This window comes from Pelodiscus sinensis, chromosome 3 (assembly GCF_049634645.1).
Source record: "Pelodiscus sinensis isolate JC-2024 chromosome 3, ASM4963464v1, whole genome shotgun sequence".
NCBI lineage: Eukaryota > Metazoa > Chordata > Testudines > Trionychidae > Pelodiscus > Pelodiscus sinensis.
This window is the reverse complement of record NC_134713.1, coordinates 127,275,755-127,303,087: the sequence shown is the minus strand read 5'-3', so window position 1 is coordinate 127,303,087 and position 27,333 is coordinate 127,275,755. Positions and strand designations below refer to the sequence as shown.

At 40.6% G+C, this 27,333-nt stretch overlaps 1 protein-coding gene across 1 annotated transcript; it reads right to left on the bottom strand.

Annotated features, from left to right (window-relative positions):
* Positions 1–100: 100 nt before the first annotated feature.
* Positions 101–27,333, bottom strand: EDARADD (EDAR associated via death domain). The gene is made up of 6 exons (XM_006122070.4): positions 27,167–27,333; positions 20,183–20,241; positions 17,238–17,277; positions 12,167–12,255; positions 9,333–9,378; positions 101–5,954 (listed from the first exon to the last, which is right to left on the bottom strand). The coding sequence occupies exons 1-6, from the start codon at positions 27,195–27,197 to the stop codon at positions 5,587–5,589; spliced, it is 633 nt and encodes a 210-aa protein (XP_006122132.1). The 5' UTR covers positions 27,198–27,333; the 3' UTR covers positions 101–5,586.

Here is a 27,333-nt window from a genome sequence, read left to right as displayed (position 1 = left end):
CACTTACTTTTTGTCGCCTTAATATCTTGGGACCAGCATGCCTATATCACTGCATACCATACTTCAGTTAGTTATCTTAATTACCCTATTTTCTTTTAAAAAAAAAAAACATTGAATTTCAGATGCTTATGTGTGATGTTGATTTTTGAATGATGACTCCTGTAATTTATGCCAGAAGATACACAAAACATGACTATGTCTACACTGCAGAGCCTGGTCAAAGGAACATGTCCAGTTTTTCAGAACAGTTTCCAAAAAAGTGGACGCATTCTTTCGCCATCTCTGTAATCCTCATTGTATGAGGAAGAAGGGATGTGCCGAAAGAGGAGGTTTTTCTGAATTTTGGCCCCATGTAGATAGGCCAAATTTCAAAAACGCTTCTTCCAAAAGAAAAGTGGAAAAAGATATGCAAACTGCAATTTGTGTATCTTTTTCCAACATATCTGTGTAGTCTAGACATAGCCCAAAATACCAGGGGTGATTTGTACCTCTAAAAACCATCTCTGCTTTTTTTATAATGAACATAGCCATGCAGAAGTAGGGCAGAGTGAAACTGTTTCTTTTCACATTATGACTGATTTCTGTTTCACTCTGCAAAATTTCAAGGGCCCATTCCCCATCACTGATCAACTCAAAGTGCATACTTGAAAGTTCAGACAAACCTGTGGAAATATCTATGGCAACATTTACTTGTGTAAAGAGCACACACACATTCTTGGGACTTATACAAAATGCACCAGGTCAAACAGACACAGAAATAGCTGAGGATAAATTCGCTAGCAGATGTACCACAGATTTGTGGCAGGTCTTGAGATGCCCAAGTTTCTCTCCACCCCCTGCCATTGTTTGGATAGAGCAAAGAGTCAAGCATAGAGCACTGGCAGCTTCTGGGGGACAGCTACCATATCCCTCTCCAGAATGGGTGCATTTTGTGGCCTAGGTGAGAGCAGGCTCTTAATATGGTCACAACATAAATAGACAGTGGAAGAATTCTATACTGGATTGACCCAATGCCTGAAACTTGAAAACAGTATTGAACAGAATGATGCTTACTCTTCTTTAAAGAATGGTGGTTTGAGGAAGGAAAATCCATGCTGAATTACAGGTGTCAGTGGTCTGTAACATGTCCTCATGCTTGTTAAAGGACAAACACTTTCTTTATACAGAGATCATCAGTCAAGAGCAATTACTGAAATTGCCAAATACATTTGGTCACAGGCCAGCAAGTTTAGCCAAGTCAAAACTCCTGTGAATCAAATAGTCTCAAGATACATGATGCATCACTTGCATATAGGTTGGCTCAAAATTGGAAAGGGGACAGGCTAAATGGGGCTGTGCAAAACCGTTCTCAGAGTTCCAAGTGGTTTTTATTTGTTTGTTTCACTATAAAAGCCTCTATATATATCTGAGGGGAAGGGACTGTCCCATAGATGCTATCTAGAGCAATGTTTCTTAAACTTTGAGACCACAGAACACCAAACAATAATATTTTTTTATGCGGAACACTTACGAAAATTTTCTTCAAAAAAAAAATTGTTGTCAGACAAAAATAGACAAAAACAAAGAAGAGGTCGCGGCACACCTCGAGTTGTTCACAGAACACCAGTGTTCCACGGAACATAGTTTAAGAAACACTGATCTAGAGAGATTTCAAAAAACAGACTGAAGTTACATTTTATGTAGGTGACTTTTCTGCTTCATTGCTACTGCTGTCAGGCTATCTATCATAAAATGCCACAGGTTAAAGAGGAATAAACTAATTTGCTGTCCTTGAAGACCTATTGGAAAAGGGCTGTCCTGAAGCCACCAGGGTGATAGGGAAGGTAGCCAGTAGCTCTCCTGGCAAAAGTTAAGTTGGCAGGCTCTGACCTTGTGGGGGAGGATAAGAAGAAGGTAATGAAATTTCAGGTCTAGGTACAATGTGCAAACCATTGAAGAGCCCAGGCTCTCAAAACAACTTCTCATATAAGCCCAACCTATGGAAGTTTTACACCTCCCTAGTCCCAATCTAAAAAAGATGCAGCAGCATTAAACAGTCCATGTGTGTTTATCTCCTTATCTCAACTTTCTTGAGAAGAAGGAAAGGGATGCATAATGTTTGCATGATGATACATGCTAATAAGAGTAAGGCAATATTTGTTGCCCGCATAAAGAATCTTGATTCCAAATTTCTGATTTTTTTTCAGTACAAATCCACTTGCTGGTATTTTGGCGGTACACAATAATTGCTGACTTTGAATACATCAACACCAACTATCTATGCATCTGTATTATTTTAAAATTAATTTTACTTACCATAGAAATGAGAACAAACAATAAAATCAAACATCTAAAGTTTGTTTGGTTTTTTTACTAACATAGTATATATTATAACAGAGATATTAAACTTATTCAAAGACTGATCAGGTCAATGTCTTGTAGACTGGATATTCAAGTAAGAAAGTATTTGAAGTGTCTAACCCAGTTCATGCTAGGGATATGAAGGTATAGTTGACTAATCGCTCCCTCCACCCTTGCTGCCTCTATCAGAACGAGGCAGCAAGGGGGGAGGGGGAGCAAAGGGAGGCTTCAGAGCGGCAGCGGTGAGTGGACCCTGGGCTCCATGCGGCACTGCCACTTTGAAATGCCATGTGGGGCTCCCCGCAGCATTTCAAAGAGGCAGCGCCACATAGAACCAGGGTTAGCTGGGGACTCGCCTGATGACCCATAGCAATGCTGCTTTGAAACATTGCAGGGAGCTGGGGAGCCAGCTGGGGACTCCAGCTGACTCCGGCTCCATGCGGCACTGCCACTTTGAAATGGTGCAGGGAGCCCCATGCGATGTTTCAAAGCAGCAACGCCATGTAGAACCGAGGTCAGCAGAGGAGTGCCCAGCTGGACCCCAGCTCCATGCAGTGCTGCCACTTTGAAACGCAGCAAAGAGCAAGAGGCCAACAGGGGACTCAATTCGTCTCCCACTGGCCCAGTGCTCCCCAGATCACTTTTGCCTTTGAAGTGTAGCAACAGCCTTGGGGCTGTTGCTACACTTCAAAGGTGAGGCTCCCTTCTAGACTAATTGAATAGTTGATGCAATTTGCATCGACTATTCGATTAGCCTATTAATCTAAATTTAACATCCCTAGGTCGTGCCATATCAAGGATACAAACATTAAATAAATCCTATTATGTCAACTACAGTTATAATGAGCAACTACAGGTGTAAAAGTTTAAGAATAACCTTTTCAAACCAACGAGCCTAATGTTAAGCTAAATTCATGCTTGGGCTCATAAATAAAAGTGACCTTCTCTTCAGAGGTGCTGAACACATACAGCTTACACTGACTTCAGTGAGAACTGCAAGGGCTCAGAACTACAGCTGGTTGGGAGATGAAGTGCGTGTCCCCTCCATGGAAAATTATGATTAAATGAGATTTGTTTTTCTAAAAAAAAATATTTATGGAAGAACTAGCATGTCTGCTGACAACTGAAATATTTTGATTTGGAAATGCCAATGCAGTACATCATGCACCCATTCTCAAGAAGTCAGGCTTCCAGGTTGGACTACAATGTCCCATGAGAAAACATATTCCCTTTAGGTGAGAATATGACAGTGCCATGGGTACAGAATGCCATGGGAGATTAAGCCTGGCTGAGGACCTCAGCCCACAGAGGAGAATAGCTCCCATGAGGTAACACAGCAACATTTCAGATTCAAAATATTTTAGTTTTCTGCTAAAAGCGTCTCACTTTTTAATCACTCAGTTTTTTCGATTAAAAAAACAAACCCCAGTGTTTTCCTGCAGAAATCAGATTAAATTTCATGAAAATTAGTCAATCCAATTTCTCTTCCAAAAAACGATTGTGATGGAAAATTTGACCCTTACTACCCAGCCTCTGAAATCAGGTTACTTTATTCTCATCTTTACTGAAGTCAATGCAACAACACTGATTTATGATGCCTGTAGATCTGGCCCCTGTTTGAAATGGACAGCTTTTACCTCCAACTACTTTCTAACCACGCCCACTGATATAAAATATACACAGTATAATATGTATTAGGCCTTGTGTTGTCTTGAAGTAGAGATTTCAATGCACAATCCCACTTTTGCTATATACCTCTTTGCTTCTAAAATTGAGTGATGAGTCCTAATTTATGAAACTAAATGGTACATGAGCCATAACCCCATCCTAGATTTAGCCTATGTTTTGGTACATTGTCCACTGTTATTTTGCTATATATGTTCAGGTACAAACTCAAGATGCTTTAGTTAACATAAAAGAATGTCTAAAACTACTGGAATAGTGTTACTAAATGGTTAATAGCATTCTCATAATTCTTATTGTGACACTATAGCAATAAGTGCTCTGTTGTAACAGATTTTTTAAAATAACTTTAAAAAATTATAGGGAAAAGAGCAATATCACTTATTCCTTATCCCTTTTAAAATGTTTTAAATTTAACCATTTAAATTCAAAGGAGCAACAAGATCAAATCCCTAGGGGTGACTGATAAATCTTAAATCCTCTTAAACTCTCCAGTAGTTATCCATATTGACTCCTTTAAGCTATAATGGTGGCTTAAGTGGTACATAAGCCTTGTTCTGTTTTACAGGCAGGAAATAGTCTGAGCGGAAAATGGCTCAGCCCACAGGTCTGTTTTGTGATCTCTTAGAGAAGACCACAATCTTTGATCGGGAAAGTCATTGTGGGTACTGAGGATGCTGAGGGTGACGCTAGAGCTGTTTCCCACTCCAGAACAAGAAGCATTTGAGGAAAAAATAAATAATCCTCCCACTAAATGTTTCCTTCAGAATTCTTGGAACTAATTTTTAATGTAAGACATTTTCTTAATTGTTTTTTTGTCCTCACTCATGTGCGCCTTGGAAATTCTCTCTGAATTACATGTGATTTTCCATAATCAATATGTAATTTTAATGTAGTATAGTACTATATTGTAATATGTCTTTTTTATAAATAAGTATCCAAATTATTTTTTTGCAAAATGGGGGTATTCAGACATTAAATTAATCTAATAATGCAAAAGCAAACTGATCTTGGAAATACATGAGGTGTTCCTATACAAAATATATTTAAACATTTCTAACAGTCCTTTTATTCCTTCTGCTAGACCTGAAATATTACCAAACACCTATTAGGTAGAAGCTGACATAAAAGACAGGAACATGGTCACCAGTGAGGTAAGGACAACAGTTCAAGGGTCTCAGCTGCTAATCAAAACTTTACAAAACAACACCAGTGGGCAACTGAAATGGTTGTCAGTTTCATTCCTTCCAAGGTTCTAAATTGCAAGGGCCATACTGCTCAATGTTATGTTATTTTTCACTCTGCTCCTGCTTGGGAAATATATGAGCATTGACAAAGATTCAAGATGTTTGATGACTCAGGAAGACAACGCAGTATTAGTAATATTCCATTCACATTTGGAAGGTTATCTTTGCAACCAAAAGGGCTTGAAATGCATATATAATAAAAGCTTATATTCTGCGTAAACTGATGGTTTGTGCCCTGCCACTGACAGAGAAAGCTTCCCTTTCGCTAGTGGTAATTAGACAAGTAAATTTTTCAAGCTAACAATTTTTCTGTGATCTAGAAGTGAGTTCCATTCACTCTCTTTGGCCATTCTTCCTCCACCCACTTCAGCAGCACTTTTACAACATCAATTCTTTGATATAATTTGCATAGCTCAATCAATTGTTCCACAGTCCTGTCACTGTTCCGCAACAAAAATTCCAGTGTAGGGCTTTGTTGTTTCTGTTCCAGGAAACACAATTCATCATAGGTCATTCCCCACTTGCTTGCAAAATTTCTCCAGTTTTTTACTGTAGGGTGGCATGGATCCAACTTTAGCCTCATTGTGTACAACAAGTCCTCATCATTGAGTAAGTCACCGATGGTTGGAGCTCGTAACAAGCATAAGGAGCAGGTGCCATTTTCTTTGCAGGACCTCCTCATATCTACAATTATAAATATTACATTGAAAGTTTAGAATATATTCTATTTTCCATGGCTTCTTTTTCTGACACAAACCTTCATGCACTGATGAGGAACATGATGTTGTTCAAAACTACTTCTAAAATAATAATGGGGATTTAAAATATCTTCTCCTACTGAATTAAATTACTTTTTAATTTTTGTTGATGTTTTTCTTTGTTGTACACTGAAGATAAAATCAAAACACAGTAACTTTTAAAATATACACTCATTTATAACAAGGTTGTCAGATTGACTCCACTTTTCACTGTGGAATGTGGGCTACTCCCTGGCCTGAAGAATTATCCCCTTTACTTCATGAAAACCATCATAACTGACACTTTCACAGCCATGAGTACTAAACAGAAAGAAACTCTCTTAACATCTCAACAAGATAAATAGTAGGATTATGTTGGTAGATGTCACAGCCTAGTTTACTGCACTTAAGGTGCCATCTTTATAATAGTGCAGACTTAAGAAAATATTTGACAGTCATATTTCAGTAAAGATTGTGCTAATGGACACACACAAATCAAATGCCTAATATTTCCATTGATATTAATGTGCCTCTTTCTGTTGTATTCTATGAAGGGAGATTATTTCAAATAGATATAAATGAAGCAATGAGGAATGTAAGGAATGTCTTCCTTTCGAAAGAGGAATGTAAATTAGGCAAATTGAAAGTGCAAATGAAGCGCGGAGTTAAATATCCCGTGCTTCATTTGCGTATTCATGTCTGATTGCTGTTTCGAAAAAGAGTATTTCAAAAGTGAAACCGCAGTCTAGACGCGGTTCTTTCAGAAAAAAAAAAAATAACTTTCAGAAGAACCCGTACTCCTGAAAAAACGAGGGGAACCGGTTCTTTCGAAAAAGGTTTTTTTCGAAAGAACCACGTCTAGACTGCAGTTTCACTTTTGAAATACCCTTTTTTGAAACAGCAATCAGACATGAATACGCAAATGAAGCACAGGATATTTAAATCCGTGCTTCATTTGCACTTTCGATCGGGCTCATTTACATTCCTCTTTCAAAAGACGACTGTAGTCTAGATGAGTTGGAATTTTGGTGGCAAATGGGTAAACCTTTAAACTGGCCATATACTGAATAAAGAGAGAGAGCAGCCCACAATGGTCTAACTGACCTTACCACAGAAAGGTGCATAATGTGCACAGCTTATAACTGCTAGACCTTTTAAAAATTCAGTTTACCATACTAGTTTGAAAGAGGAATATAAAACCAACGATATTGAAATTAAGACTGGAAAAAGGGATGCTGCTGGAGGACGTATTGATCAGATGACTGATGGAAACAGTGAGTGCGCAATTTCAAGGACTGGTTACGTTACAATTAGAATAAGAGTAGGGAAGAGCTTATAACCGCAAAAAAGCAAATCACATATTCAGAAAGACCTACTCTCATAGCTATCACACTTGTTAATTCTTTTCTATTTTCAGAGACTTATGCCATCTCACAAATGGATTTTGAAAGTTTTTGAAATAACTTGAATTTGAATCTTAGTGCTAATGAAAATGATCAAGCTGAACTTATCTTTTGTATGCATTTTATCTTTCCAGTTCTGCAAAGAAAGAATATGCTCTTGCTGTTTTTGTGATGTCACTTAATTAGCTTTTTTCCAGTCTTCTTTTTAGCAGGCTGAATAATACTTCTTACAATTTGCAGGGGGTTATAATGTGCAACAACTCAATTTTATGATAATTCATAATTTCCATGGAAGGGAACACACAAGCTCTTGTGACTTGCACCACAGAACTGTAGGGCTAGAAGGGACCTGGAGAGATCATCAAGTGCAGCCCCCTGTGCTGAGGCAGGACTATGTGAACCTAGACCATCTCTGATAGGTGTCTGTCCAACCTTTTCTTGAGACCCTCCAATGACAGGCATGCCATAATCTCTCTTTTGGAAGCTTATCCCAGAAATTAACTACCCTTATAATTACATTTTCCTAATAAAACTTACAAAAAATGGTTCTGTAGCACCTGAAGGTATGTCTACACTACAGTATTATTTCAAAATATCTAATTTCAAAATAGTTATTTTGAAATATCTTATTTTGAAATAATGCGTCTACACAGAAAATGCATTTCAAAATAGCTTTTTGCTATTTCAAAATAGCACGTCCACACTGATTGAACGCTGAATCGCATTTAAGACCAGCCAGAACTGATTCCGGCAGGGCCTCAGGTCAGAAGTTACCTTGTGGCCAGGGCTTCCAGCAGGGCACCTTGGGAAGGGCTGGAGGCCCCCTATTTCGAAATAAGTGTCTACACTGCGCTTATTTCGAAATAGCAATTTCAAAATTGGCGCTATTTCTCGCGGAATGAGGTTTACCAATTTCGAAATAAGCCCTCCACTATTTAGAATTAATTTCGAAATAGCAGTTGGCTTGTGTAGATGCTAGGAAAGTTATTTTGAAATAACGGCTGTTATTATTAAATAACTTTGCTATGTAGACATACCCTAAGAGACTAACCAAAATATATAGATAGTATATTTAGTACAGTATTTTTTCGGCAGTCTAAAAGGTGCTACAGGACCTTTGTTGTTTTTTTAATTATGGACTAACACAGCTACCCCTCTGACCAAAATCTCCCTTGCTACAGATTAAGCCCACTACTTCATTTCTGGCCTTTGTGGATGTGGAGAATAATTTATCATTATCCTCCTTAGAACAGCCCTTACCATATTTGAGGATTGCAATCAGGCCCTGTTGGGCTTCTTTGCACAAGGCTAAACCTGCCCCCTTTTCCTTATAGGTCAGTTTTTCTAAATCTTGTATCAATTTTGCCATCTTCTGGACTCTCTCTAATTCATTTATATCCTTCCTAAAGTGTGGTGCCCAGACTTGGTCACAATACTCCATCTGAGGTCTCAGTAGAGGGAGACATTTCTGCTCTGAGGCATTCCGTAAGCCCTTGCAGTTTTTAAAATAGCTAAATATAAAGGTATATAATTTATACTGCTGTTGTGCTATAATGAAGTCAGTGGGCCAAAATCTCACTTTATGAGCAATGCTAACTCCATTTCACCTAACTGAAGTGCTCGCTGTGCTGAGAGAACATTATTGGCTCTTATCTTAATTTCATTTCATTCTGCTGTGTCTGCTCGGTGAACGGAATGGCATAAAAAAGAAATCAACAAGAATAGTTTATACCTATCTATAGATCAGATAAACTCATGGCTCTGTACCCTGCCACAGAATATTAAAAGCTAAAGAGTGAAGCCTCATACACTCTGGAGTTGCAAGTCCTTTCTAGGTAATTCCAAGCATCATCCTCGCAAAGAATTTTTCTGAAAAAAATTAATAAAAATAACATACATGTATGGTAAAGCCTATACATTACCTGAAAGTGATTCTCCAGTATTGTTTTGACTATCACTCTCTTCTTGCTACAAACAAAAAGTAACCTTGAATTAAAAGCATGTATTCAAATAACACACAATAACTTTATGGGTCTAATTTACAAAGTGAAGAATCTGTTTAGAAATATACTTATGTAATGGAACAGAAAAAAACCTGTTGGGTAGACGAGGGAACCGATCATCAGCAATTCCTGACAATTTGCAAACTTTTTATGCAACAGTTACATTTTGACTTCTGATGAGATAGGGATAGTATTTTAAACAGTTCTCCTTGCACTGACGTATCATTTTCACACTCAGTAGTGACAGGTTTATGTTAAAGTATTTGTGAACAAGAACAGAAAAGAACAGCACCTTGTGTGTAACTGCAGGTTGGACCTCCCTGGTCCAGCACCTTCAGGACCTGAGTGGACCTGAATGAGGGAATATTCCAGATCAAGGGAGGATCCTGCTCCCCCTCACCCCCACCTTTCCCCGCATTCCATCACCAGTCAGCGCCACCAGCTTCCCTTTCACCCCAGCCAGTCCCTTGCCTCAGGCGCTCATAATGCTGGGGCTGCTGGCCACATTGCCACAGGCACTTGGCCCCAGCCAGGCTGCTCGCAAGGCTGCCAGCTCTGCTGTTGCAGGCTGCCACAGGCTCAGGCCCCAGCCCTGCTGACATGAGCTGCCATGGGCTCTGGCTCCAGCCCTGCTGCTGCAGGCTCAAGCCCCCTGACAGTTTGCTGATCCTGCTGCTTCCAGCCCTCCAGCCACTAGGCTCTCAGGGCTCTGTGGTCTAAGAACATCCATAGTTCTACTGGACCACAGATGTTGCCAGACGAGAGAGTGTCAGTTTTGGGAGGTGCAACCTGTATAAATCCATCAGCCCTGGGGTTGCTCCCAAAGAAATTTATGACAACAATGGATAATTGGTTAAATGAAAACATCTACAATCTTTGGGCTAATTTCACCTCTCATTTATGCCAGTACAACTGGAGTAATGCCTTACTGTTACTCTGGTGTAAAAGACCCCAAAACTGTTTCTTTTGATTACAGACATGATGAATGATTCATGTTGATGGACACACTTCACCTCATATATTTGGAATAGTTCACACTCTCTCTCCTACACTATCCAGGCTTGTCTAATTTTCCTGAATGATATTTTATTGATGTTAGTATATTAAGTACTCAGCATCTGAAAATGATTGGTTGGGCATGTATAGAGGTCACAAAGTTACTTCCTAGGACATAGTCATGAAATATTATTGCAGAATTGCAATTAAGAGTCTCCAATGTGCCATAGTCATGGGGTGAAAAGTCCTTAGGACTTTTTTTGTAGAGTACCTACAGCTTTGCAGCGATTCAGATTGTCTGACTTAGATTTCCATGCTCCTTGTTTTTATTAGAGGCTGGGTCAGATCCTCAGCTGGTCCACTGTTAGGGATGTTAAATAGCGGGTAATTGGGTAAATATATAACAGCTGAAAAACTCAGCAGTTACACGGTTGCCTGCACCTGCAGTGCAGGGTGGCAGCCAGCTACTGCCTGCAGCCTCACTCTGATACTGAGGCAGCAGTGTAGGGCGGGAGCCTGTGTGTAACTGTGAATGTCAACCAATACACCCAAGGTCATCAGTTAACCATTTACACAGTTAAACTTTGCATCCCTACTGTCTGTTACATGCAACAAAAAGGGATTATTCCTCTGACTCTATGGAATTTGGAGGAGCTTCTTTAAAAACTTTTGATATGAAGAAAAGAGTTCTAGATAAGGACTGGAATTGAATATTTCTGCTAATTCAATTCTAGCCCTTCTTTCTTTCAAAGCTGTGTTTACTTAGCTCCTTTTAACCTGCTAATTAGATGAGGAGAAAATAACCTAATAGTCTGAGGTGTCAATATACGTTATTGCAACATTTATATTCTTTGAAAGCAACATCTATCATCCGAAGGAAGGCACTGTGACTCTGTGGCTGAGACAAACTGAAATCGTTGATGGAGAAAGAAGTCATAAGTAGCTGCCTTCTCTCATTGGGCGGATGCAAGTCCTTCCTTTTTTTTGAAGGACTGAAGATGAAAGCAGAACGGGTTTTCCCCTTTAGACAAATGTAGTTAAAATAAAGCTGACTTTTGTATAGCATCATTCATCCAGTGTCATTCATCCAGAATTATCTCAGAGCACTTCCCTTGAAGGCTCTGCATGCATATACAAGTAAACTATGTACTTTATAATACATTATAACAAGATGCCCCGTTCTTACTGCCACTTACTGTATCATTAAATCCACTACAAGCAGCTGTGTTTACAAGGATTAGATTATTATTTGTAAATGTCAATTTCACCATAGAGACACAAACTGACAAATATATTTTCACTGAATAAAAATCAAGATTTACGGATAGGCAAAGTAAAAAAAATGCTGCTTGAGCATTTATTCCAGTTTCATTTAAGTATATTTACTTTGTGTATTTTCACAAGTGCTGTTGCCAATCTGGATTTTAATAGTAATAAAGTTTTAACTTTTTGAATCTCACATCTACTGTCATGACATAATTATGGTTTGACCAACCCAATTGTCTGACATACACTCGTAACTTCCCATAACTGTTAACATTTAAATACATAACATTTTAAAAAATGCTTAAAATCATTAATATTGCCCACTAAAATTTTTTTTAAAAATGGTTTTTGCTAAGCCTACAGCTAGTTTAAACACACGCATGCTCAAATGCAATTACTGGGATGGTAAATTTGTCCAAAATAGTCTACCAAAGTTTCCCCATGTTTCCCCTGAAAAAGGAACATTTGCATGTTCTTTTCACTGTTCTTACCTGTTGTATTAGGCCAGAATCTGATGTAAGACTCCTGATGTTAATAGATGCTATCTCCAATGTCACTTTATCTGTTAAGTACTCCTCATCTACGGCAAAGAGATCCTGAAAGGTTGGTCTTTCATCCAAATATAAGCTTAAGTTACAAAACTCTCAAACAAAAATACAACAAGCTTCATAAAAGTCTAACACAAAGATATGATACCATGCGATAATGGGTCATTGGGAAACGTAAAATAGAGGGAAAATAATCTTAAATTCTTAATGACTGGACTGTGAAAAGAGACAGCACTATCAAAGGTTAGGCATCAGGGCATAGTAAAATGTTTCCTCTGCATCTCCAATATCCTGTTACTAATGGCAGGGTTACACTCTTCCTTCAGCAGATATACCAGGAGCAGCACCAACATAGTGTTAACCTAGCCAATGCATTAAAGGTATCTGAAAAAGTGAAATAACCTGACAGTCAACACAATTCTTCTTTCCACTTTGTTTTAGTGACTTTCTAAAAAATTCTAGATATTATGCCTTCTCCTTTCCTCATGTTCAGATTATGCTCATCCTGCTCAGGACCCTTCCTGAAGAACATATACACAACCTAAGATTTTACTCGCAGCAGCTTAAAAGTTGTCTACATACCTTTGTAAGTATAGAGACATAGGTTGAAATTCACCCTTATGCAGAGAGATGGCACAAAGGCCGGTAACCTTTCATGTGCCACTTGGGCCCTCAACATAGGACTTAAGTGATGCATAAACCTTTTGCTGGTCCTGTGCACAGGGTTAAATTTCATTCTGTGATTAGTAAGGCCCTAGTCCATTTCAGCATATGTGTACCTTTGAGTAAATGTGTAAATCCATGTGTTAATTGCTCTGCTGACTAGGGATGAACTGCTGATGTGGGGCTCAAAGAAGGTTATCCTAGACACATCAGAATCCTCTAAGACTTTTATAATATTGAAGGACTTTTTAGGGACCAAAGTGCATATCAGTTATTTGCTCACTTTAGCAATAAGAATCCTTTAAGAAACAGTGCATTGCCCCAACTGTTCTTGTCTTCTCTATTATTCCTGGGAGGGAGCATGCACAGAATTCACATCCCCCAAAGATTTCTTTGCTTTCTGACAGAGAAGCAAAGGGAAGTGCAAGAGCAGTCATGCACCATTCCCTAGCAGTGTGGCTACATTGGTTTGAGCACGTGGTAGAAGAGGTAAATCACCATGTGGTTGGGGACAGCCCAGCCAGTGACACCTATCCTGAGCTAAAATAAGCTTCAAGTTCTAGGCTGGAGAGGATAGGATATCCTATTCCCCTGCAAGGAGTGGCTGGGGCTGTGTCATACTGTCCCCCAGCTGCAGGAAGCTCAGCATCCTTCTCTACTTCTTGCCTCCATCACCCCTCAGCTGTGCATGGAAGGATCGCTGTACCAGGAGCTGTTCCCCCATTCACCCAACCCCTGTACACCTGGACTTCTTATACTCAGACATCCCTGTCAAGCCTCATCTGGTACATCCAGAACCCCTTCGTCCTCTATATCCAAACCTCCACCCACTGAACCTCAGCCTCTGCATCTGGCATCCATCTTCACCTAGACCACCTCACAATGAACTCTTTGCATTCAAACTCCCATACTGATGAGCTCCACACCTCTGCACTACCCTGAGCCGCTACATCTAGACCCCCAGATCACTGATCCCCAACTAGCTGCACCCAGACTCCCACCACATCGAGCACTCCCCTAGTACCAACCCCCACATTGAGACCCCACACACACCCAGACTCCTCTGAGGAGCCCCCAACCACCTACACCTGGAACCCTGCTCCAATGAGCATCCATATCCCCACACACCTAGACTCCTCACTAAGCTACCTGCACTCAGAGGTTCTGCACAGATTCATCTCACTGCACATATGGATACCCCCACACTGAGCCCCTCAACACTTGGATCCTGCTTGGTTGAGCCTGCTTACTCCACACCTGATGTACCTGTCACAGTGTGGCAAGGTCCAAAGGTGTTTCTGGGGCAGACCCAGGCCTTGTTTATGTCAGGGTTGGGTGCAGCCTCACTGCTGAATCTGTATCAGGGTGGGAGGTGGGTTTGTTGCAGGGTGATTTCCCACCTTTATGCAGTCAGGGCCTGTGTTCTCCACTGCCATGCTGGAGCCTCTGCATTTATTTATTGACAAATAAAACGTGTAGAATTTTGCAGAGTTTTAAAATATTGTGCACAGAATTCTTAATTGTTTGATACAGAATGCCCTCAGGATACTCTAGTTAGAGAAACAGGACATACATACTGATAGGGTTGCCAGATAGTTTAACCAAAAATACCGAACACTCCCTCCCCTCCCAAAAAAACACCAGGAAAAAAATTCTGTTGAGAAAGAAAGAAGGGGGAGACCAAAGTTGTTGAGCAAATAAAAATAAAAATCAGCATGGCCCTTTAAGAAGACGCTTTTTTTCCCACCGGCCATTTTGTTTTTCTATTCCAACCGCAAGACAAGCCTCTGCGGAACCAGGTAAGCAGGGGACGGGGGGTCCAGGGGCTGGACCTGGTTGTTGAGTGTGTCATAGTATTTGGTATTTTTGCCTCCTGTCAGGGAAAAAAAAATCAGAAAATACCAGACATTTTAAGTGTCCAGTATTTTCTGAATATTTTTTACCGGACAAGAGGCGAAAATACCAGACTGTCCGGGTCAATACCTGACACTTGGCAACCCTACATACTGACTTCCTTATCTCAGTGTCCCTTTCTGATGTAAAGAGTGCAGCCTTACATTTAGACCAAAAAAAAATTCCCCCTTATTTCCCTTAGAATTTTCCATTATTTATTAGACCGTTGATCCCTAAAATCCAATAGCTTTCCTCTGGCTGCGGCTGTGGTATCTGACACAGGTTCCTTATTGATTAAGTTAGGATTCAATGGCAAAGAATTCAGCTGACATTACAGAACACAACCTCCAGAATTTCTTGATTTATTCTTTTGGCTGTTGCCTCTAATATTTGGGAGAGGGCATAACTAAGTGAACTTTGAGAAAAAAAATATAAGGCCTACTCCTGCAAGATGTTGAGCACCCTCCACTCCCATTAACTTTACTGAACAAGAGGGTTGCGCCCAAGAAAGCTCATGATACCATCTACATGTTTTGTTAGTCTTTAAAGTGCTACTAGACAATTTGTTGGTTGTTTAAGTTTTTCCTCTTACAGGCTAACTCGTCTACCCCTCTGAAATTTATTAACTTTAATATGAGTCGAGGGTGCACAACGTTTTAAGGGATCTGGCCCTAAGATGTCACATGATTTTTAAAGGAGGGCCAGATCCTGTACTCTGTTTAGACAAAATTTTCATTAAAGCCAACTGGAATTTTCCCTAGATACTGACTTAAGACTCAGGCCCTTACGCTGTATGAAGTAAACTCTTGTAACACATTTTATTCACTTAGGGTACATTTACACAGCTCGCTTATTTCAAAATAAGCTATTTTGGATTTTTTTTTCCCTGAAATAGCTTATTTCGAAATAGCATGTCTACAGTACAGAGAAGCCTCAAAATTAGTCCAAGGCAGGTTTCCCTAATTTGGGTGTGCTACCTCAATTAAGAGCCCCAGGAGGGCTCTAATGTTGCTTTTTATTTCAAATCATGTTTAATAGTGATGAAAATGTATGCTCTTGAGCAGACTAACAGGCCAATATCTAAGGAACAATCTAAGGTTAACGTCATTCAGTTTCCAAACCCACAACAGTGGTAGACTTAGCAGAAAATTATAAGAAAAACTTGAGATTGCAATAGTTAACAGGACATTAGTAAGTGTTTCACATCAATTCCCATTCTGAGACAGGAAATACTAAGCTCCATTAATGCTTTTTATATCTTTACATGATGATGATGAAATAGGCACTAAAATTTCCTTTCAAAAGAAAGTGCAACAATTTCCATTTCCCTTTCATTTTACTTAGAATTCACTGCATTAAAACATCATATTTTAAACAACTTTGGAAAAGTTACATTTTTATTTAGCAATCTGATTTTCCTTGGAGAGGAAGATATTCTTAAGGCATTAGTTCATTGTAAGAAAAATACAATTTAGATGGAAAAGCAATAAGGAAACTACAAAAATTTAAGCTTCAGAGGGGTTAATTGCGTTAGGCTGTTTCAGCAAAAACAACAAGGAGTCCTGTGTCACCTTAGCCTTTGAGGTGCCACAGGACTCTGTTGTTTTCACAAAAATTTAAGAAAGTTTAAGGAATATCACTTTGAAGAGGTGAGCAGTCTGCCTGCAACTAAACTGGTTCGAAGTGTCCTTCCTTCTCCCCTCTAATCTATTTCCCTTCTTCTCTTGGTATCCTCAGTGGCACCCCATTTCTATTGCTAGCTCTTTTAAGTCTCCTAAATAATACTCAATCCTCCTTTGGAACCCGTTTTAGTTTACCCAGCTCATTAGTCTTTATCCTAACTTTTTCAGTGGGTCTTCCCAATTGGATCATGAATCCCTCTTCAGGCTTTACATGAGGGGATTCAGAACAATATGCTTGGAAGAGTTCTAAAGCCCAAGACACTCTCAGGGCATTCCTTGGAAGGAAGCCTGCAGAAAGGTCTGGGATGCAGAAAAAAAAAATTAAAAAATAAAAAAGAAGTCAAGGCAGCTGGTATGGTAGAAGGACTAAAGAGTTAATCATGGAATGGTTGCAGCACTCAGGATTTGATCAAGACATGTGACCAGTGGATATTTCTGGGCTCCCAAATGAATTCCTGATTACCTGCAAGCACACAGCTAACCCTTTCAAAGTCACTTTTAAATTATTTTTATTTCCCTCTAATCTGTCTTCTCAATCCTATTTTTCTTTTGTGGTTTTGGCCTATTAGAGCTTACTTCAAAAGGTGAGAAACAAGATCTTCTGTTGATATCATCAGCTTTTAGATCAAAGCTGAGCTCAATTGGCAAACAGAGCCAATATTAACAGCCAACTTTTAAAACAAATTTAACTGCATAAACTTTTACCAGGTACAAATACAAATACAAAACTACCGTAATATCCCAGATTTATAATAGCTGGAATTTGCTGTGCTTACGTTTAGGTAGCCGTGTGTCTTGGACAGGATACTTTTCTGTCTGTTCAAAAAGACAAATGTTTGTTATTTCTGGTATTAGATAAAAAAGTACATTGAAAACCTTATAATTATCACTATGACTTTTTAAAATGGCATTTCAGTTCGCATAAATATAGTAATGAATAATTAGAGATCGGCAGATATTAACACAGTTAGTTTGTGGATTATTTACAATCCGAAACTATATAGTTTGATGTTTTGCTGCAGTTTCTTGAAATACAGTGTGGCTTAGTGGAGTAAGCACAAGACTTGGAATCAAGAAATGCTGAATTTTAATTTTAACACTGCCACTGGCCTCAATTTGTCCAGGTCAGATTCTCAGTTTATTAGTGTAGTGGTTCCCAACAACTGATCCGTGGACTGGTGGTAGGCCGCTAACCTCTGCCTGCCGGGCTGCAGCACTCTGTCAGGCCACACCCTCAGCTGTGAGCTGCAGCTGGAGCCAAGCCACGGTGCGGCTGTCTCTACTGGGGCAGCCTCACCATTGCCCTGGTTCCAGTTCTATGGCAGCTATGTGGCCTGGCCAGCGGGGCCACATGACTGGTGGCTGCTCCAGAGGGTGGAGCTGTTCCTGGGGCAGCCAGACTGCATGGCGGAGCAGAGCTGCCTGGCTGCGCTCAGCCCCAGGAAGTGGCTTGGGGACCTCTGGCAGATGTGGCTGGGGTGGAATAAGGGGCCAAGTCAGGAGAAGCCCTCTGATCCAGAGTCAGCACCCCACCAATTTCAGCCTAGCCTCTCCTGGCTTTGTGCCCCATGTCTTTTCCTTCCCTCCCTTCTTCCTCTTGGTCACAGTCCCGTTTCTCCTGCCCTGCATGCTGTACCCCTTTGCCTGTCTCCACAAATTAGTGAAAACTAGAACTATTCTGCAAAACATCTCATCTGTTTAACAATGTATGCTTTTGATCTTCCCAGCCACACAATGACATGTATTGTGTGCTTGCAGATGCAATGTAAAATAACACGTCACCGCTTAAAACTAATTACCATAATAATCATGCAAATAAGTTAATTACCACAATGAATATGCAAATGTTTCTGTGCCAGTCTGCCAATAGTTTTTGAATGAGTTTGCTGGTCCGCAGTATAAAAAAGGTTGGGAATCGCTGTACTAGTGTGTATCAAGAGTAACTACAGTGAAATCTTTGTTATCCAGCACTCTGTTAACCGGGAAATTCTGTTAACTGGCATTGCCCAAAGCCACAATACTGCTAGGTCTTCAGGCTCCTGTCCAGCTGGGATGTCATCAGCAGGCGCCTCCTTCCCCCTCAGCCTGCCTCCTGCTGCCAGGAGATGGATCAAATAAGCTTTGTCATCTGGCTCTTTCAATTAACTGGCAACCCCCATTCCCCATGCGTGCAGGATAACAAAGCTTTAACTCTATATTGATTTCAAAAGAGTTTTATCTGGGATAAAGCTGGTTATTACAAGCATTCTTTATTACAAGTATTCCTTACTAAAGAACAACGTTCCCTTTTTGAAAATTAAAATTAAAACCTGATTAAAATGCAAACTAAAATACAGCTGATCAATTTATGGATATATCTTCTGATTTACAGCATAGACATTCAGATTCAAGACTCTAGTTTACTAATAGATCTGACATCTTCTTGCCCCCATGGTACCTCTAGTAGCTTCCCTCTACTTTTTATAAAATGCTTCCCTCAGCGTTTTATAGAATTTCTCCTCATTTAAAAATTGATTTGCATTTGTATCAACCAGACATAATAACTGTACCCCAATTAAATATCACACTCTTTAATTTAAACAATCACAAGCCACAGAATAGCCATTCCTTCATCAAGGTCTACTAGCATGGCCCTTTGCAGCAACCCATTAACTTCAGTGAGACTCAGCATGCACTCCTGGGTCAGCTCTAATGGATCGCACTACAGGATCAGGATCTAAATTATTGAACTGTTTTTCCAAAAAAAGCCACAAACTATCCTCTCTGTTTTCTGCTGATACTTCGGTACTAGGCTTCTGAATGGGAAGAGGACACCCCAGGGAAAGGAATATTTTAAATTCTCATTATTCATGTTGCTGCATGACAAATCTGCCATTTACAAATAAGTTAATGTTCATTTAAAAACCCTATGCTGCAACATTTACATGAATATACTCTAGGCTGCATAATCTAATATTATAATCAGCCTCTTTTTTATTTACTATTTCCCAGAGTAAACAACCTAGAGTCAAACTCAAAAAGTCCTCTTAAAGATTACAGAACAGTTGAATATTCCATTGACCCAATATATTCCATGTGCCGACATAAGATTTGCTTGTCTGAATATATTAGGACATACCAACAAAGAAACGCATGTACTGAATGCTAGTCAGAGAAATATCTCTTCACTCAGTTCACCTTACAGCCTTGGTTTTTGTCACATGCTTTTCTAACACATTATCTAGCAATCAGCCACAATTTAAAGGAAGCACATAGGCTGTATATAAACAATATTTAAGTTTCTGGATGAAAATCTCATACCAATTTCCGGGGAGATCACAGTACTATGATGACAGTATTATAACACTACTTAGAATACCCAACAGCAAACATGACCCCATTGTGCTAGGCACTGTATAAGGACATTGTGAGAAAAAGTCCCATCCAAAAGAGATTACAATGTGAATATGGTTTTCACCCATGATTATTTTCTGATGTATTCAAGATATGTTTGATAAGTTTTTTTTTTTTTAATTTACAACTGGTAGATGCTCCCTCCATAAAATTTCAATAAGTACAATGGTGCTAATTTCCTAAAAAATCATGTATGTGGCCAGTTTCAGTCAATCATAATTTAGAGTTTTTGACAGTATCCCAAAATTAAATAACCATAAAAACTATAAACTAAATAATAAATAACAAAATATTAAAGATATATTGGAAGCAAACTAGATGCACCTACCATTTCTAAGGAAAAAGTACTTGGATCTGTATCTTCTATTGGCTCTTTTGCAGCATGATCTGCCAAAAACATATAAGTAAACTCTTTCATATTATGCTTCTCAAACTGTGTCTATTGGGTCACATATGCACCTTCCATCACCATCTCACCAAGATGAAACTGTATAGCAATTACGCAGGAGTTCATTTGTAATGGGAAAACATGTGATAAAGTGCAAAGGATTAGTCATAGGTGAGAGCTATGTAACCGTGCCATTAGTTACATTTAACAACAAGGAGGCACACATAACTATTTTAAAATATTATTTTTTAAAAGTAATTAACAGTTCAACAATAAATAATTAAACCCAGAAAACAGCTAAAATGGATAAAACATTCCTTTCTCTGAATAATATATTTAGTTGTGCATTAGCAGCCTTCTCCAAAGTAGAAAGTAAGGGAAAGTAAAATTGGACTAAAGATGAACTACATTTAACTGCTTCTGTTTTACAGAATTTATTAATTTCAGTAGGGGAGTATTTTTAGCAATTTTTGAACTTTATGTAAATATTCAAAAATTGAGATTTGGGGGACTTTCTCTTTGAATATGCTGTAACATATACTCTATTGAGTAATGTCTCCATAGTGTTATCTAGTGTGGCTTAATGTTGTATTGTTTCAATCAGCACTATGTTAAAATGCACTAAGAAGCCATTAGTATACACCAGCAGGTTCTATGTAGACCAATTAACGTGCAATATTTTAGCGTGTTTTTTAAAAAATATACCCCATAGCGCACATTACAGTAGACAAGCTCCTTAAATACAAGTAACCATTTATGGGATTCTTCTGTTAATTACTGGATGAACACCAATTCTTTTGGGAGTGCTTTAGTGGTGTTTATTGATTAAAACTGAAAATTAAAACCAGAAACTTAATGATTCCTTCACCAAAGTATATGTAAATACTCGGCAAATTAATCCTCATCATCCCCCTGACAAATCATTAACTATCATCCCACTTTTACATAGTGCTAAACTGAGGCATAAGAGGTGCATCTTGACCGAGGTTACACAATAAGTAAGTGGCAAAGCCACAACCTGAAACCTGAATTTGAAACTCCCTGTTCCCCTTTTCAGTCACTACACAACATTCCCTAGGACTGCCTATTCCACTACGCCCAGTACCTACATACTATTAGAACAGGCTCTCTTCTCCTGGCAAGAAGGATGTCAACATAATTAAAAATATTTGAATATACTGTGGTGGGATTTGGAGGGTCAATGGGTGCTTTTCATCCTTCTGGTTTCCCCTTCCCCCAAAAAGACCCCATATCACAGCAATCCTCCTCACCATCAAGGAATACTTGATGCCATGTCGTTAATCTGCCAGAGAAGATTAATTGAAAACAAATACTAGAGGCTCAATTCCTGCCAAACCTAAACATCTGCTCACTCCTGGATACATCTCACAGACATTTGGAAGCAAGTCTTCCGATCCTAGTTTTCAGACTTGTGCTAGTGGGGCTTGTGCTGGCATGCTAAAAATAGCTGTATAGGCATTGCATTAATGTTGCAGCTTGGGCTTTCAGGCCCTCGCAAGCTTGAAAGCCTGAGCTACAGTCCAACCTAGTATCTACACAGCTAGGGTTAGGGTTAGGGTTAGCACACTGGCACAGTCTTTGAACCTTTGCAGGGAGGCTTGCTCCCAGATGAAGTGTAGCCATACCTTTCAAGCCCAGTTAACCTGGGAAGTGAATGACAAAGCTCATAAGATAAACTCTGAGCTCTACATTGGCAACGGGCAGGGTGGTCACTGACACGTCCTCAAAATACCTGACATTTGGATACTTCCAGGAATATTGTTGATCTGCCCTCACCTACATGACCCAGCCTCCACTGCTGTGACTTCCTACATATAATGCCCTTGACAAGTGACAAACTCTTCAAAATGCTTCCTCCATTCAGCTTTGTCTCACTACCAGGCAGGGTGAAATCACAGAAAGACAGAACTATCTGACTTAAAACTAAACAAATGGCCTGTCTAGAAATGTACTGCATGGCTACTAGTCTGTCAGCTTAGTCCAAACATATTTTTAATTAAAAGTGGCATTTCTGGACCTACTTTGACTGCATGTGTGACACTGGCAATAAGGAATTCAGATCAATTCAGTGATTTTACTGGCACAAAGTGTCCAGTGTTGATGAAGTGTAAGAAAATATCAGAGATATGAAGTAGGCCTAAGAAAATTGGTGCCATGGAAAAGGGCTCCTAGGTATTCCAAAGACATAGTTTGTTTTAAAAAAATTATACTCGACAAAAAACCAAGCGCACTTGGAAAAAAATAAGTGCACTTCTAAGTACCATATTGATACTGTTTCATTATTAAGTAGATGCTACTATCATTGGCCTAACCAAGAAGGTGACATGATGCCCTGCACCTTTAAGAGCAGTAGAGAGCCAGGGCCAGCCAATCTTGTTCCAAGGTGCTTCCCCTTGAAGTCTCCTATGCATCAGAGGGCTCCTACTGGCCTTACTTGAGACACTTTTTTTAATTCTTAATGAAGTCATTCTTTGTTTACAAGTCCTCTCATTTCTCCATTTTCTTCCTTCTCCTGTGTAAAATCATGATATACTTGCAGTGCTGCCCAGGCCTGCTACTTGTTGGAAGAATATCATTGCCTGTACTTCAGAAGCCAGATTCTCAGCTGTTCTAAATCAAGATACTTCCCTGTCTCTCAGGGTATTCTCCTTTCCAATGAGAGAAACCTCAAACTCTTGCTTAAGCAGTGAAGCTAACGGACTTGAAATAATATTTCTAGCTTGATGTAATTTCTTCTAATACCATGCAAGATTTAACAAGCATTCGGGAGTCAGGTTCATTAAGCAAGAAGGCAATGCTCTTCTTTTAACTGCACAAGCACTCATTTTGCATTGAATCTGTTCAGACACTTTCAATTAGCTGAGCAAGGTCAAGTTCTAGCTCAGATTAGTATCCTCACTGCCACTATTATTCTTCATTATTTTCAAAACAATAGCATCTGGAGACCCCAATGGCAATGGAGATCTCATTGTGTTAAGTGCTGTACTTCAGGAATGAGCAGTAAATGACATGTCGGCAATGGTTTGCTCACCCCGGCCAATGGGAATTGCAGGAAGCACTGTGGGCTAGGCCATCACTTCCTGCTGCTCCCATGGTCGTACCTGCAGACATGCTGGTAAATAAAGCATCTGATGAACCACCAGGGGCTAACCCTGATGAACCATGTTAATTGGTAGGGGCTGAAGCAGCTACCCACTCGCCGTGGCCCACCACAGGAAGGGGCTGCTCCTGCCAGCCAGCTGAAGTAGCCCTTGTCCATGGTGGGCCTGCAAAAAGGGGCACTAGACTGGACCAGGCCTGCCATGGAACCCTATCCATCGCCCTTTTAGTCGGTTAACCGGTTAAATGATGTTTAACTGGTTAACCAATTAAATGGGATTATACATCCTTAGTTCAGTTTGTGTACTGCTTAATGCCCACCCCTGCTGTACATAGTAAGAAGCAATCACTGTGTGGTATAGTTTGCACTGTACACAGACATTACTATCAGTTATTTTCACAGCCAGAGGAATGCTAATAATGCGATGCGTTATTGGCATAAGTTCTTGCAAATGATGTCAGAAGTCTATTTCTATATTTATTTAGAATTAGAAATATTTAGATTTTTCTACCCATTAGCTCTTCCCAGTGACAGCTTTAAGGTACCTCAGCATTATGAACTGGGTTTACACCTGCAAAGAATAATTGGTTATGTTGACACATTTTTTGTGAGAATTTATACCACAGGCCTCCTTTACTGTTGCTCCTGTTTGGACTAGGATTCTTGAGTCTGATTCTCAGTTACATTAGGCTTTTTGTGCACCATTTTAAATGGGAGTCTTATGGAAATGGGCCCCTCCTTTGCAGCAGGCCTGTCAACCTAGGGTGGGGCAAATGCAGCAGCTGCCCCACGGCCCTGTGATACAAAAGGACCTGAGACTTCCAGCAAGTGGCCAGAGCCCTGGGCCCTTTAAATGGCCACTGCAGTGCTGGATGGCACATTCCAGAAAGCACGAAAGGGCTGGTGGGGAGGGCTATTCCCCACCTTGCTCCTTTCACCCGAGACCCTGTCCCTTCTGGGTGCGCAGAGCTGCCCCACCCTGCCCAAGGGTCCAGCAATTCTGTCTGCCTCCCAGCTTTGCTCAGAGAGTTTTTCTGGCTGGTAGAACTGGCATAGAAATCTACACCACCCATGCTGGAAATATAAGGAATGTATTGGGTGCTGTTATGGTCATGGCAATAGCTTTATTGCATCTGCTTAGAGTCTCCACCAGGATGAGAAGAGTAGCTGGAGTCGACAGGAGAGCAGCCCCATGCTGACCTTACCGCATAGAAGCCACTGCGGTAAGTACGTTGACTTCAGCTATGCTATTTGTGTAGTTGAAGTTGTGTAGGATAGATCAATGCAGGGAGGAGGGAAGTGTAGTGTAGACTAAGCCAGAGAATCAGTTCCATGATGTCTTTCTGACTCACTGACTCCTTAGTTTTAAATATAATCTGAAAACATACCTCCTTCCTTTCTTCCTGCTAATATTTTTTTTTGTTAAACTTGTAGTATTTAACAACGAATTAAGCAATTAAAATTAGTGTGGTCACAAAATACTGTATGAGTCATATTGCACAGCTGGAGAAGTAAGAGTCAAAGGAGAGGAAAGGAAGTGACATATCTCCAAGTACTTTTCACTGAAATCCCCATAACTTTAAAAGTTTCAAAGATATTAAGGTAAGGAAGGCCTATAGATCATCTAGTCTAACCTTCTGTATAACACAGACTATAGAATTTCTCCAAGTTACTCCTGCACTGAGCCCAATAGCTTGTGTAATTTTGGTATCTTGAAATCCTACGGTCTCTGTGTTGGAGAGAGCTCAAGTTTTGTTCACCTACACTACTTCAATGTCTACACTAGCAGGTAGTAAATGTTACACTGTCTTAGCATAATTATCAAATTAAACTGCACTGGTGTTGTAAGCCCCACTTAGTTACACTGAAACAATCTCAGTGTAATTAGACTAGTACAAATAGACAAGCCTGGTGATATATTACCCTAATCAACAATGAGGCTGTGATCAGGCAAAGACCATAATAAACACAATGGAGCATTATGTACAATTATACTACAGTGCATTATATTCTGCCTCTCGATTAACCTGTTTACTTTTGGTAGTACATCTCTCAGTTTGTTACAAATGGTTTAAACTCTGCCACTGACTGGACAGAAGTTGTTGAAGCTGAAATAGTCAAACTCAACAGCCTATTTTAAAGGTCAGTGCTCATCAACTTTGAAAATGTTAACCTTCACCACTTCCTCAAACTTTGGTTTGACTAGGACAGAGGTTCTCAAACTGTAGGCCAGGACCCCAAAATGGGTTGCAACCCCCTTTGACTGGGGTTTCTAGAACTAGCTTAGACTTGCTGGGACCCAGGGCCAAATCCCAAGCCCCACACTGCCCAGGACCAAAGCCAAAAGCTTTCAATCCTAGGTAGCAGGTCTCAAGTTACAAGCCCCCCTGCCTGGAGATGAAGCCCTTGAGCTTCTGCTTTGCTCCCCCTCACCCCACCCCACCCTCATGGTGGAGCTCAGGCTTTGGCCCCCTCACCTGGGACAGTGAGGCTTAGGCAGGCTCAGGATTTAGTCCCTCCTCCTGGGGTCCTAAAGTAGTTTTTCTTGTCAGTAAGTGGTTGTGGTGAATGATGTTTGAGAACCCCTTGACTAGAATAAAACAGATTTGTGTGTGTGGGGGGGGGGGAGTTAGCACATATTAGCTAGCACAAACTAGTCTATATTATAACTCTAGAACAGACAAGGTGTATTTCAGCATATGCTAAATTCCACCAGCTCAGAACAAGCTAAACTGTTAGCTAGCACAATTGGGGGGGGGGGGGGGACGACTCCCAGCCCTTCTTGTCCAGACAAGGCCAGGAGTCCTTGGTTAACTCCCAGAAAACTGATAATATAGTTTAAAATGTTAATACTGCAAGATCTAGAATCTGCAAAAGTTCCCTGAGGCAGACAACTTTTTGGACCTCTTTGTAACAGCCAGCCTGTGTTGTACCTTTCAGGGGTGCTGCCAGGTTTAATTTATTCTTGTCTGAGCATATGAATCACCAAACACCTTCAGGTCCTCAGAGACTATGCAAATGCAAAGAATGATTTTTAATATTCTTCCAAAGCTCTCCTTCATGCACAGTGCTGGGAGAGGAGGAGGGCTTGGGGCAGCCTACCTCAAAAACAAGGCTGCTTGCTGAGCTTAGTTTTTCCTTTTGTTTAAGCTAGACAAACTATGTAACAGTTTAAAGACTAACAAGATGGTTTAATAGGCGATGAGCTTCCGTGGGTCTGGCCCAGGAAAGCTCATCACCTATTAAACCATCTTGTTCGTCTTTAAAGTGCTACATAGTTTTTCCTTTTGTTTTAGCAAGATCAGACTAACACGGCTCCCTCCCTATTACTATTTGTCTAGCTTGAGAGTTTTAATAGGCAAATAGTGATAGAAATGTAGCCGTGTTAGTCTGGGGTAGCTGAAGCAAAATGCAGGACAATGTAGCACTTTGAAGACGAACAAGATGGTTTAGTTTCCTTCGGGAGAAAATCTGCGAGCACTGATCCCATCCCCAGAGTGGTGGGGAGAGCCCCTCGCACCGATCAGCTGTGCGCAGAGAACCCAGCCAGGCGCACGAAGCAAACACACAGGGCCAGACGCAGAGCCCCCTCTCCACTCGCATCTCAAGAGAGACAGAAAAGCCGCCCGGCCCTGAGCAGGGTCAGGAGGCTCTGACCAGCCTAGCCGCCCTCCCGCAGCTCCCCACAGACTCCAGATTCCCTCCTTCTCCTCCAGCCCTGCCCCGGCTGCACAGAGCTGCCTCTCCGCCCTGGCGGCGCGCACACGCCCCCAGACTCCCAGCCGCCGCTCGGGGCACTTTACCTGCAGGCAGAGGGTCCTGGAGAGAAGCCATCGGGTGGGTGCCGAGGGGAGACTGCAGCCGTGCCCAGCGAAGACTGAGGCTGAGCGTGTGTGTGGAGCTGGAAAATCCCCTCTAGGCCGGCCGGGCAACCCCCACCCTAAATCCGAGCGGGCGCTACTGCCTCCCT